This window comes from Choristoneura fumiferana, chromosome 18 (genome assembly GCF_025370935.1).
Source record: "Choristoneura fumiferana chromosome 18, NRCan_CFum_1, whole genome shotgun sequence".
Lineage (NCBI taxonomy): Eukaryota > Metazoa > Arthropoda > Insecta > Lepidoptera > Tortricidae > Choristoneura > Choristoneura fumiferana.
The window spans coordinates 1779337-1793148 of record NC_133489.1 but is presented as its reverse complement, the minus strand read 5'-3'; the positions used below and the strand labels follow the sequence as shown (position 1 = coordinate 1793148).

The 13812-nt window shown below is 36.2% G+C and overlaps 1 protein-coding gene across 4 annotated transcripts in view; it reads right to left on the bottom strand.

The window, feature by feature from the left end:
- LOC141438205 (uncharacterized) overlaps positions 1-13812 on the bottom strand; it is a 166615-nt gene that overhangs the window by 8075 nt on the left and 144728 nt on the right. For all 4 annotated transcript variants that reach the window (XM_074101968.1, XM_074101970.1, XM_074101971.1 and 1 more), the window contains 2 exons: positions 1372-1520; positions 376-493 (listed from right to left, as the gene is read on the bottom strand). In XM_074101968.1, coding sequence (XP_073958069.1) covers positions 376-493; positions 1372-1520 — 267 coding nt within the window. The remainder of the gene's footprint in view (positions 1-375; positions 494-1371; positions 1521-13812) is intronic.

Sequence of the window (13812 nt, the reverse complement as noted above, 5' to 3'; positions counted from 1 at the left end):
AGAGTTACAATCCTTACTAATATTGTAATTGCCGATTTATGTATGTCTGTCTGTTACTTCTTTACGCTTAAACTGCTGACTTGATTAAACGAAATTTGGTATGAAGTTAGTTTGAGACCCGATCCTAGGAAGGACATGGGAGAGTTTTTGTTGTTGAGCAAGCCACGGCACCATGCTGAACGGCCCTTTTTGAGTTATTTCGGTAATTTAAGCACGGATTATGTAGGATTATCTGTAAGATGCCCAATTGTTTTTTTTCCATTGTTTACTGTAGTTAGGTACGTACATACCAGTTGTATTTTTTCAAGACAGTTGTAATAGGTATTGTTTACGCTCAGTTCTGTCTTCTACTCGTTCTCGCGTTTGTTGCCATACCTTATTCCCATGGTGAGTTGTGATGGGCATGCTGGCGGCCCCGCTGCTGACTAGCCGCAGCTGCTGGCGTATGTTAGCTTTCTCCCTCGCACGCTTCCGCTGGAACTCCTCTTCGACTCTACGGATAGAAGAAAAGTATAAAGAAACTGACTGAATCGAGGCTGCTCAACTTTTTGGCCAAATCGACGATACAAAAATCTCCATCGGCCAGTGACTCGCCCGCCAGTGAGCCGTTAAGACACCCATTTGGCAGGTCAATCTGCATGTTACTAAATTCTGAACCGATGAGCACAAGGGCCAATGAAAATTTGCTTGCGGGGCTCCCAGTGAGGCAATGCCGCATTAGGTGGTCAAGAGCCCTGGTGCATAGAGAAAGACTCGGGCCCTCACCACCTCTTTCCACGTAGCATGAACTTACATTGGCCTTCAAAATAATTTCAAAACATAAAAAATGGCTCGAGCCTGCTCACAAGATTTATTTTATGCTCCTCTTTTTTCAAAGCTTAGGGTAGAGGGCCCCCTGAGCTCCGGGGCCCTGGTGCACTGCACCACCAGGCCCTACGATAGCTACGCCACTGCGCATGGTTAAGCGTGCAAGAGCGAATTCAGCTTAACAGCTAGAGGGGGTCACATTCATGTTCAAATTCTATAGTCAGGAGGGAAGCAGTGCGCGTGTTGCAGCAGCCGTCGAGTCGCGTTGCTCCGAGAAGAAGGGCTACGAGTTAGCCCGAAACATGTCGAGCGAAACTCGATTTAAGACGTGAGTTAATCGTATTCATTTAATATGAGTGAGTGTCACTGTAGTTTCATTTTGATGTTCAAAGAGACATGTGATTGACCGATTGATTTCAAATCAATTCTTTTTTGCCACAGGAATACAAAAATTAATGAGTTTAGAAAAATATCTACTGTTATCTTAGACCTAGCCCATAGGACCCAGGGGACCCTCATGGCTCCCTGAATTCGCCCATCTAAGCGTGAGAGTCTGTCTCTGACCTTCTCATGGCCTCCAGCTCGGTGCGTCGCTGCTGCTCCTTCAGATCTGCTTCCTTGGACAGCTTCTCCGCCAGGCGTCTCCGCTCCAGCTGCCTCACGGTCGACTGGAAGGTGAACCTCTTGCCTCGACTGCGAGCGTTTGCAGAACGCTGTAGGAACGAAAGAGAAAATTTATGACACATTTACCCATAGTACAAGCATTGATTAGTTAGGTCTAGATCAATTGTTGTCAATTATATCATGATATTTATTTATTGAGAAGCCGTGGTGGCCTAGTACCTATCGCCTCTCAAGCAGAGGTTCGTGGGTTCAAACCCCGGCTCGCACCTCTGAGTTTGTCGAAATTCATGTGCGAAATTACATTTGAAATTTACCACGAGCTTTACGGTGAAGGAAAACATCGTGAGGAAACCTGCACACACCTGTGAAGTAATTCAATGGTATGTGTGAGGTTCCCAATCTGCACTGAGCTCGCGCAGGAACAACGGCCCAAGCCCTCTCAATCTGAGAGGAGGCCTGTGCCCAGCAGTGGGAAGTAAATAGGCTGGGATGATGATGATGATTTATTTATTTAGCATAGGACAACCACCAACGAGATGGACGGATGACCTGGTTAAAGTCGCGGGCTCCAACCGAGGTAACTGTGGGGGGGAGGCCTATGTCTAACAGTGTACGTCTTAAGGTTTATATGACGATGATGATGATTTATTTATTTATATCTACTTTGCTTAATCCTACGATATCCACATATTCACATCTATGAAATCTTAAGACACAGATAGGTATGCTTCTTGATGTGAGTGGAGGTCATGAAGAAAAGAAACATTTTAACTTAAGAGAACAAAAACAAAAAGCCAAAAAATTATCATATTATAATACGTATGTCCAGGACGTTTTTCCTAGGAATGCGTGGAGGTAACTGTTGATTGATATGAATATAAAACTCTTGCTGTCGTAAAAAATGTGAAATTTATGGTATATTGGTAAAGAATGACAAATTTACAGAGCAGTACTTTTTGTTGGCGTAAAATTATGAAATGTAGCAAATAGGAAGACCTCAAAAAATAAGTAAAGGATAAAGTTTGAAAATGACAGATCGGAAAAGAAACTTTTTTTCGTAGAGAGTCTACAATCTTTTAAAAATGTACGACTCTTCCTTGGCTGTCTAGTGTCTAACTGCAGGGCTACTACGAAACTGGAAACTCGGAGTTCGTATCGTACCATCCCTCTCGCTCGCGTATTAAATTAAGTCAATAGTATAAGTGTCAGAGGGACCACCCGACACGAACTTCGAGTTTCGAGTTTCGTAGTAGCCCTGTACCCTTAGTGTAAGTTTTCGGTTACAAAATACGTCTCAATCGCGTTCGCGTTAAAATCTCAATTTGTATGGAAACACGAACATCGCAAACATTCCGCTAGAGGCGCTGTTCGTGTTACCATACAAATTGAGATTTAAACGCGAACGCGATCGAGACGTATTTTGTAAACGAAAATTACATTAAGGGTACTGCTGTATCAATTCTGCCATGAATCATTCATGACTTAACATCGAAAGTCAAAGTTACCTCAAAATCGAAATTATTTCACACAAGCGTTGCCTCACGATTAAAACACTAGACCAACGGTTGGCTATCACACCATCTCGGCTCTCACGCTCTGAATCCGAATGCGGTTGCAGACAAAGAAATGTTTAGAGCCACTGGCTTTTGCTTTCATTGTTATCGGCCGTATGTGGGTTGCCTTAATGTTGGGATCCGCTGGCCACACAAAAGGTTTTGTTTGGTTACCTGTCATTACGATGAAGTTGGAATTTGATTATAGTTTTTCGACGGAAAAACTTTTCTATAGATTTGCGATGCTATAGATTTGAAGTTCTTACCAGTCTGTTTCACTTATAGTTTCTAGACAATTCTTTCTATTTGCAGATATTTGAGAAATTAACTAAAGACTTTTGTAAAAAATTTTCCTTTCTAGCAAAACAGTTTTCTGCAGAAACTACATCAGATGGACATAATAATTATCAGCAGAATTATTAATTTACAGACCAACATTTCTTTTATCTGGCTGGCCTGACGATATTTTAATATGTTTAGAACAGCTAGCAACACATTTAGTAAAAAAATATGTTACAAATGAGCCCAAATTTTAAACAAAACAATTCATAGAAAACCATTACATATTTTGGGTTGTCTAAGACGTGATTAATATATTTTTTTATAAGATCATACCTACGAATTTTTTGGGTAATTTTGGACTAGTAAAGGGTGATCGAAATTAGTAACAAAAATTGACTAATCACCAGTACTTACATACGCGCCACTGTGGCGCGCAGGGTGTTCGACGGGTTAATCTAAGCAGCGTGTTTATAAGTATTAAAAATTAGACTAGTGAGTTTTCTTATATACCTACACAAAAGCCAGGGTCACAAACTATATGCAGTCAAATTTCGCGAGTAATTTCTATGGCCGCCGTCTTCAAACTAAGTACGCAAATGTGAATCATTCTATGTAAGATACTTAACGCCTATCCAAACCCATCGCATTTGATCTGGTTATGTATAACGGGCTCCGTTAACGCAACGAGCGAGGCGAATATACTCAAAATTCGACTATAGACTGACTATGTTGATGACCACTTTTGAAGGTAGGAGAAAACGACAATGGTCCTATAAAAGATCCCTGTGGAACACCTAGAGATTACATAGAAAATATTTATAAGAGCGAGAGGAAACTGATGGATGAAAAAGGAACAATTTTTTTACATAAAATTATTGCCAAACTTTTAACTTTTAGTAGTGACTTAGACCCCGAAAGAAACAACGTGGGTTTAAAATCTTTCCTTGTGTAATTTAAAAAAATATCCTGAATATTTCAGTACGTATATTTACTTGTTTAAAACTATAGTTCGTTCATAATGTAGGTACGCATCTACCTACAGCGTCAAAAGCATAGAGTAGGTTTCTTGTAGGTTCAGTAGTTTTGACTATGGCTCTGCTTAGACTGAAATATCTTTCTAAATTAGTTTTTATAGGGGGTTTCGGAGGCAACCAACATAAAGATACAAACACTCCTTTTAATAACGGATGTGTATCACCGTCAGTACTTAAGTTATCAGACGGATACAAGCGTTATACTATAACAGATAGAACGGGACGTAATATTTGATAATTTGATCGCTATCTGGTGCATCCTGGGTGATGCAACGCGACCTTTGTAGTTCCTCTGCTATTCATAAAACTTCATGGTGTGATCATCGCCATGATACGTGTGAATATAGTTTTATAATTCATGTAGCGTAGTTAATATGCCTTTAGTTAATGAATGTATTTTAAATGATCGGTAGCACAAATGAGATGGACGGATGACCTGGTTAAAGCCGCAAGTTCACGCTGGATGCATTTAGCTTCCAGCCGAAGCAACTGGTGGTCTGTGTCCAACAGTGGACATCCTATGGCTGACATGATGATGGTATCACAAATATCTCGTTGAAGTCATGTTATTCAAATACGACTGCCATGCAGCTATTTGGTCCACGACCTCAGTTAGGTGTTACCAAATATTGGTCGTTACGCGGTCAAATATTAGGAGATGATTTTCTCTTTGGTTTGGTTTAGATTCGTGTATTGGGTTAGGGTAAACAATATGGGTAAATGGAACCGAATGGGATGACATGCCTAATTTGTGAGTGAAGACGCATTCGGTGGTCTTAAAGTTAAGTTAAAAAGGTATTTATACGTACTCGGAGTCTAACCGTAGCCATAAATAAGTTTCTGTTAAAAAAACATTTTTATTACAAGCTTTTGCTAACTGTAGTTTTTGTTAATGTGCTTTCTTTTATTTATTTTCTTTTCTTTAATAACATTCTGAGTCTTTGCCACCTATAAATGTAAATACTTAAGCCAAAGTATAAATCCTACTCGCGTTATTTCAATAGTATCTGTTACATCTACGCGGGGGTGGCAGAACAGAAGTTGTAGCAACTGAATCTTCTAAGTACGAAGAGTAAGTTGGGTAGGTTTGGTAGATCGTATATTGTAAATTCGTTTAAAACTATCACTCGATAACTGAATACAAAATACTAAATAAATATCACGGGACAATTCACACCAATTGACCAAGTCCCAAAGTAAGCTTAGCAAAGCTTGTGTTATGGGTACTAAGCAACTGATAAATATAATTATATAGATAGATACATACTTAAATACATAGTAAACACCCAAGACCCGAGAACAAACATTCGTATTGCCCCGACACGGAATCGAACCAGGGACCTCAAGCTTCGTAGTCAGGTTCTGTAACCACTAGGCCATCTGGTCGTCTAAACTTAATACTATTCAGCCACTCACCTTTACATCTTGCAATCTTGCTTATAATAACCGATAGTATTGAAATATAGGTCACTATCGATAGTCTAGCCTTTTTCCGATTGAAACTATCGATTTTTCGGCAACACTACTAAGTTGCATGTTCGAGATTTATCAGTTAGGAGGTCTTGGTACTTCACCGTCGATATCTAATTAAATAAAGCGACCGAGATCCCAACAGGCCCCTGTACCACAAACATTACAAGTGCTACAATTCTACATAATTGTATTTTTTTTGTATGAGAAAGTTAACAATTATGTCAATTTGTAGCAACTTCTAGTTTTTGTGGTACGGGGGACAGGTAAGTAGCATTAATTTTGGTCTAGCGTACGTACCCTGCTCGGTATTTGGCAGCGGTGTAGCAGGTGCCTCAGTTATAGTCTGCACGTGCATCTCGATAAGGCACGCAAATCACAGTCATGCCTCGACGGGCCGTGACAATCAGAGACATCATTTTGAAGGGCATGAGAATGATGGAAATTTGGGATAAACTTTTTTTAAATTGCAATCATGTTTCATGTGGCTTAGATACGAGTTAGTCCGTGCCGTGCCTGGGGGGTATATTCGGTATTCGGCATATTTGGCAGATTTACCGAATATTCGTATTCGGCCGAATATTCGGGTAAATCACCGAATGTTCGGCAAAGTGGTAGGTACTCTTCTTTTAACTGTATTGAGCCATATATGAGATGAGTATTAAATGTGTTATTTTTATGAGGTACAGTGAAGCTTTATATTTTTGTTGGCACTGTAGCTTTATTTCCAATAGCAGCAGATAAAAAAGATTATTACTTAATTAAAAACAAAATATAAGTACTTAGCTGTTTTGAGTTCAAGCTACAGTGATTTTTATAATAAAATAATATGTTAATATAATAAATGAGGCCTTTATTGTGAGAAATTAAAATTAAAAAAAAAATTTGTTTTGATCAAATTGCCTGAATAAACATTTCAAAAAAAATTAATGATATTTCTAGTTTCTACTTAGGAATCAATTATGCCGAATATTCGGTTCGGTAAAAGTTTTACCGAACATTCGGCCAAATATATGTACGTTTTCGGTGAAAACCATATTCGGCCCATCTCTAATGAAAAGAGTGATAAGGTATTTAAAAAAAATCGTCATGAAGGTTCACAACTGATCCGAATTCTCGGCAGAGTAAGTCGCGTACAAAAGCTAGTTTATATAGGTATACCTCTATGTATAAGATGACATATCCAAAACTTCTGGCAGGTTTACATATTTGATGACTAACGAAATAATTAAAATTAGAAACTGTAAGTTATATGGGTAACAATAAAAAAAAAAAAAAGAATAGGAAATTGATTGATCGAAAATGCGTCTCGGGAAATCGCTACATTGAAAAATAAACCTAACCCTCTTTCGGGCAGTGGGGTAAAAAACGCTTTTGCGGAACACATCTCACAATTCACACCCATGCCATTACATTTTGCTATTTTGGCTACGGAATCCTAATAGTTTGTAAGAGTAAAGTCGTGTTTTGTGTTGTTATATGTTAACTCGAGCCCGCACCTAGCGTCACAAATCAACAAAGCGCCAATGCCGTAACGCGTGGACGCAAAACAATTGATGACACCTTGACGACACGAAACTAAAACTGGCACGTCTTAGGTAACGCATATGATGTAGCCAGTGTGGTAATTAAACAGTTTTGCTTATTACATTACTAAATAGATTTTAACCGCGGCTTCGCACGCGTATGTAAACTATTTATTTAATCCGGCAGTAGAATTGAAATTCCGGGATTTACAGTTACAGGTCAATTCATATGAGCTGGCACGAATGGATTAGTCTAGTTTTAATATTACTTTGCATGTAGCAAAATATGTTTTTGTACTGGAAATGTTAATTTATCACCTATTGTACCATCGGCCAAATAAGTGGTCTAACAATTTTTAAACAAGTTCCTATCAAATGAATATGTCGCTAAAGTCGAACTTTCAAGTTGACAGACACGTCTATTGGCATTATTGTTTTATGACATGCAAACGATTATCAACTTTAGGGTGGTAGACCACATATTTGGCTGATGGTACCATATTTTATGTGAATATAAAGAGATTTCAATTTGAGTATTGAATTTGATTTTATACTTTTTATTTATTTATTTATTTATTTATGTATTTGGGCACAAACGGTACAATAAAACTTACATTGTAAACAATGACATCAAACATTGACCAACAAAGTTGCCACAGTTTATTAATTCCCAATAATAAAGTATAAAACGTTTTAATAAAAATATTAAAAAAATCCTCTAGTTAATTGAGGATTCGAAAAATCCAGAGATTTCCAAAATCCGTCCGGAATCCTGAGATCCCAGGACAAATCCTGGGATATGGTAGGTAATCCTAGGCCCGTAGGACCGGGTATTGTGGTGTTCTTTGGAGGAAGCCTGAAGTCAAGAAACCTTCGTTAAATACGTTGTGCTAATTACGCCTAAACTGTCATATCATAACTTTTAGTCCCTCCACGTTCTGTGCCATTAATTTACTTTGGGTATCAAGCCAGACTTATTATGATACGTATAACAATCAGAATATCATAATTGTGTATTCAGGGCCCACAACGCCCATTGTCCGGACTCCAAAGTGCGTCCTTGCTCGGTCGCCAACTGTACTGGAATATATATTATGATTTATTTGTGTATGTGTGTCAAAGTCACTATTATATCAACTGAGTTGTGGAAACTATATAAGGTATCACACAATTTATCCGGAAAATTACATGTAGTGGTCACTACTTCGAAAAAATCTCGTATCTCAAATCAGTCGTCAACAAAATTGACCTTTGAAAAAGAATGTTCATTAAGTTCCGAAAAATTATCGATTTTAAAGTAAGTTCTAGGTAAGTTTGAGCTTTTATAAAGCAGTGACACTCTTTCCCTTACCGGATAATACCGACATGGAAATACCGACCCTGTTTTTTGACACTGACATGAGCTTCTATGGGCATGTACACGAAAAACAGAGTCGGTATTTCCATGTCGGTATTATCCGGGCCGGGAAAGAGTGTCAGCCCGATTTCGAAAAAAAAAACAATGCATAGATTTTTCATCGAATTTTTATAGACAAGATGACATAAGTACTAAAAGCTAAAAGTGGCTGCGAAGCCATAACGTTTCGTGTGCTCTGCCTATTGCCTACCCCATTTGGGAATACAGGCGTGTTGTTTGTGTGTGTGTGTGTGTGTGTGTGTGTGTGTGTGATGACTTTCTGACGCTTACAGTTAGGGCTGTAACGGAGATGCCTAAGCCTCCGTAACTGCGGACCTTGTGTAAGAAACGCGACGGGTGACGCTGAATAAAAAAAAAGAATATGAATATGTATTAGGAACACTGGATGACAATCTTTACTACGAGTAGTATATAAAACAAAGTCTGCCCTTCTGTATGTATGTGTAAAATTCCTAAGCATATCGTGAAATGGCGCCATTTCATGAATTGGCTAAGGGACATCCGCCATATCGTTCAAAACTCACCGTTTAACGATTTGCCTAGTGACGTTTAGGCAGATCATGAAATTTCTAGGCATATCATGAAACACCGCTATTTCATCATTTGGCCAGTTTAGGCAGATCATGCTATATGTCTTTTCACGATATGACTAGGAATTTGTGATCTAGCGGATTTTACGATCGGCCGCCGATACAAGTGGAAAGGTTTTATATTTGTTTACTTCCCGTTTGGTCTCATTTCAATCATTTTCAAGAGTGTTTTGAAGGTTTTACGAAGTTATTTTTGTACACATTTTCATAAACATTCCGAGACCTGAAACGAACAAAACTATGCCAAACACATCTGATGTTTAAACTACCTACGTCACACTTTAGCTTTTACTCCGAACCTTAACTCTTCCCAGCAAGGGACAAATTTCATTGCTTCTAGTGCCATATTTACTTGTCGCAAGTATTTCGATGCACAGCTGTGCAAGCAATGTATTTGCACATTTCTATAGTTTCAATATTTTCATGTTTTGCCTTGGTTATAAGAGTCAGTTTAGCATAGCATTGTAGTTATGTTTAGCTGTGGTACTGTCAACTGTTTTGGAGCAATGTACGATACTCGTTTGAAATATTTTGAAACGAGTCCGAAATATTTGTCTATTTTAATGAGATAGCTAATATTTGAGTTTCTATTAAAACAGTTAATTAAACTAGAATTTGGCATATTTACTTAGTACGCGGAAACTTGAAGTATTCACTTAAGAATCTTTTTTTGAATTGAAATTACGGGATTCTACTAAATCAATACCAATAACTATAGCGAATTTATCTGACTGTACAGAGAGGTAATGTTGCCAGTGTGTTGGGGTCTATGCCCTATTAGATGGTGTTTTCTTTTTATAGTTAGGTATATTTATGAAGTTTTTATTATTTTGTCTCCTTTTTTTTTTTTTTTTAGCCATGTATGAAAAATGTATTACTTATCATTAAATCAATAAACATTTGCAGGCTAAATAACTATACCTACATACCTATAACTACAAAGAAATTAATTTCGATTTACTTCCTAAAAGCTTTCAAATTTACAATTACAATTTACAAAAAATATAAAATATATAATATATATATATATTTTATTTTTTACAATTTTACTGTACTTATTTATAATAGCAGGCCCCGTATATTATTAATGTTTGATTTCATATTGTTATTTCTTATGTAAGAGCCTTATGAAAATAAATTATTATTATTATTATTAAATAACTCCATAATATCACAGTTGCAGCTAAATCGTTATCAAATAAATAATTGTAATAAAAACCGTTAAAAACTGTTGTCAAGACGCGTAATTGCTTAATAAGTTAATTTCAAACGGAACGCGGAGTTAACCGATCTCGTGTTAGTCGCAGTTAACAATTAACCCGTTCGCCGCGGTCGGTTAACAGCCAGTTAACTTCAGTTAGGTCGTAAGTAACGGGGCACTATGTTTCTGTTGTCTAATACACTCCGTTATCAGCTCAAAATATCTTAAAAAGCAAAGAGTATTTTTGGCTTTAAATTCCTTGCGCAAAACCACAAAGTTCATTAAAAAAAATACAGATTCGCTACGCTACGACGAAACTTTTCGCATCCTTATTGAAACTGTTTTTTTAATTGAACACCAGTTTATGTTTCTAAGACTAAACAGTTTTTTCTGTCGAAAACAATAGGCACTCTATTAATGCGCGGGAAAAATTAGAAATGTCAAATTTGACAGATACATTTTTTCTGCAGCAAGTATTTCGGCCAGTCCATTAAGGTCGCATAGAAAAAGTAAATTGATTAAATAGAAGTGCTAAATATTTGTCCACGTTTCTTTATAAATTAGATTCAACACACGATAGATAGATAGCAGCAACAGAGTACGTCAAGTGTAGAATGTAAATGCGTTCAGCGTAACTTGAGCCCCGTTTTCTGAGAGTTTCAATAAAGTAAAAGGTCCATTTTATCTTTGACATCAATCTCGTGGGGTTTAATGAGGTACATTTCACCTACATAATTAGCATATTAAAACGTTTCATGGATTTACGACTATAAAAATATCTCGTACAATAAATAAGCTATCCATCGTCACAGCGAAAGAACTAGTAAGAATTAAAAAATTGGACGCTGTTTTGAAAGTTTTAGGGAATTGCTAGCTGTAAGTACTAAAACTTAGAGGAAATGTTTAAAAATATCGCTGTAAAGTTAAAAATAATTTTGACTTTGTGATAAGAACACAATTAATAGGTATTGATGTTTAATTAGACAAGTACACTCGAACAAATTGAATCATGCATGACCCAGGGAGGAACCTTTTAATAATCAATTTCACTATGATTTCCTTAATAAAAGTATGAGATGTCAACATGACATTAATAACAAAAAGGTTACATCTGGGTATGATTCAATTTGTTCGACTGTACCTGAAAGACCAAGTAACACTTGCTTTTTTAAGGGAAAAGTTTTTTATGATAACGATTATGAATTATAAATTGTAATCGTGTTTAGCTTAGGACTAGTTCATAAGATAATTAATTATTGTACGCCTAACAGACAGATTATAGTAGTTCTGGCAGTGAGGGTATGTTTTAAATGTATATTATGTAAATGTACCTATAAATAATAATAGATACATGATTTTGAATTTGATAAAACCTAGAAGCGAGCTTGGAAGCCAAAACTTTGTCTAGCTTCAAATAAAACTTAATGAAAATAATTAGCAGTTTCCGTGAAACTAATTACATATAAGTATCTATCTATATAACAACGTTTATATTAGGATAGCAATGTGTAATTCTATGAATCCTTGCCTAACCGAAAAACAATAACATAATGGTATTTGATTGTAGTAAACAAAACTAATGTTTTTACTATTGTTTTTAACATAAACATACGAGTTTTTAAATTATTTACAATTCAAAAAGCTGTCAGTGACCATTTGCAGAATACTTATTCAATTTAAGGTAAATTATATCCAAGGAGTTTTTAAATTAATCTGGAATAGGTATTTCAGTGTAAGTAATTGCGCTATTTTCCATATAAACAACTTGCATTCGAGTTATTTCCTCACAAAATCTGTTACGTGAGAGAGAGCATTTTATGTTTACGTTATGGTATTTTCGTAAACTCGTTTATAATGATGACTTACACAAGAACATATTTTTAACTCTGTTGACTTATCAATTTATACTTTATGAAGTTAAACTTTAAGTCAAAACTTGAACTGTTATAGAGACGTAAGAGTTCTCGATCTCCCTTTATGGTGATCTATCGTTTACTCGAATTTTGAGAAATTATACTTAATTTATTTAAACGTTGTTATGAAATTATTTCGATACGTTATGCCTTGGAATAACGATATCGAAAAACGATGTTATTAATACTTTTTGGATAAGTATTTTCGAGCAGCGATTTCTCATTAGGTATGCAATGCTACCCGATCACGATTTTAGATGTTATGGCAGAGTCATTTTACGATAATCCCTGTGGCAATTGCAATTATAGCTTCTAAATGACTAATGGATAACACTTCCTTTGCCTATCCCTATTTAATGAGAATAACAAAAACAAAAACAACTCTTAAAGAATAACGTTAAAAATATTGGGTCTCATTGAAAAAAAAAAACAACAATAATGCGTAATAGTGTAACGTCAACTTGTGAATTTTCAAATACCTCAAAAGGTGATATTAAATATTAGATATAGAGATATAGTTACATAAGTGTTGTTATGATTTAATACTAACGTGGAGATGAGTATACAGTCTTGTCTTGACACTATTAATAGCAGATTACGCAACATATGTGTTAAATACCTCGTAGAACCTTTAAGGGCCTCTGGTGACATTATTTAAATAAATAATAAATAAACATCATGGGACTTTTGACACCTATTGGCTTTGTCCAAAATTAAGCAATGCTAAGTACTATGGGTTAGGCAATGGATAAACATAATACACTCAAGTAGGTATCTGTAGAGATCCAACGCAGACCCTCAAGCTTTGCAGTAAGAGTCTCTAACCAAAAGGCTATTTGGTCATCATATTAATTCAGTAAATCCGGTTTTAGAATTTCGTAGTGTTTAAATTGTATTTTTATTGTGTTCTATGTATACTGTCCGAAGAGCAGCGAATAAATATTTATATTTCTATTTCTAAATCAAATTAAGGTTAATTTTAAGTGACCTATATGTCTCTAAATGAGCATTAACGTCCGTAAATTAAGAGGATGCCGTAAAAGAGGAGGAAAAGCGATGCCCACCTTAGAAGGCTAAGATAAAGCTTGATATTCACGTGATATTCACATCGCGGAAATGCGGCCTATATTATATATCTTGTAAAAAATATATAAATATGTACTTACTAAAATCGGCTCATAGAATTCCCCGATGACGTTTTTTTTATCCAGGAGTCATTATCAGCTAATTTTATACACTTTCCCGCTAAAAATAGACCTGGGCAAAATTGCTTACAGAAGGCAAAGTTGCCACGTTTGACGGTACTAGGTATGTCATAAAATTAAACGCTTTTTCAAAAATCGCTATTCAAATGTATAGTAGATTATTGTCGTGGCCTGGAAGTAGGCAATTGCT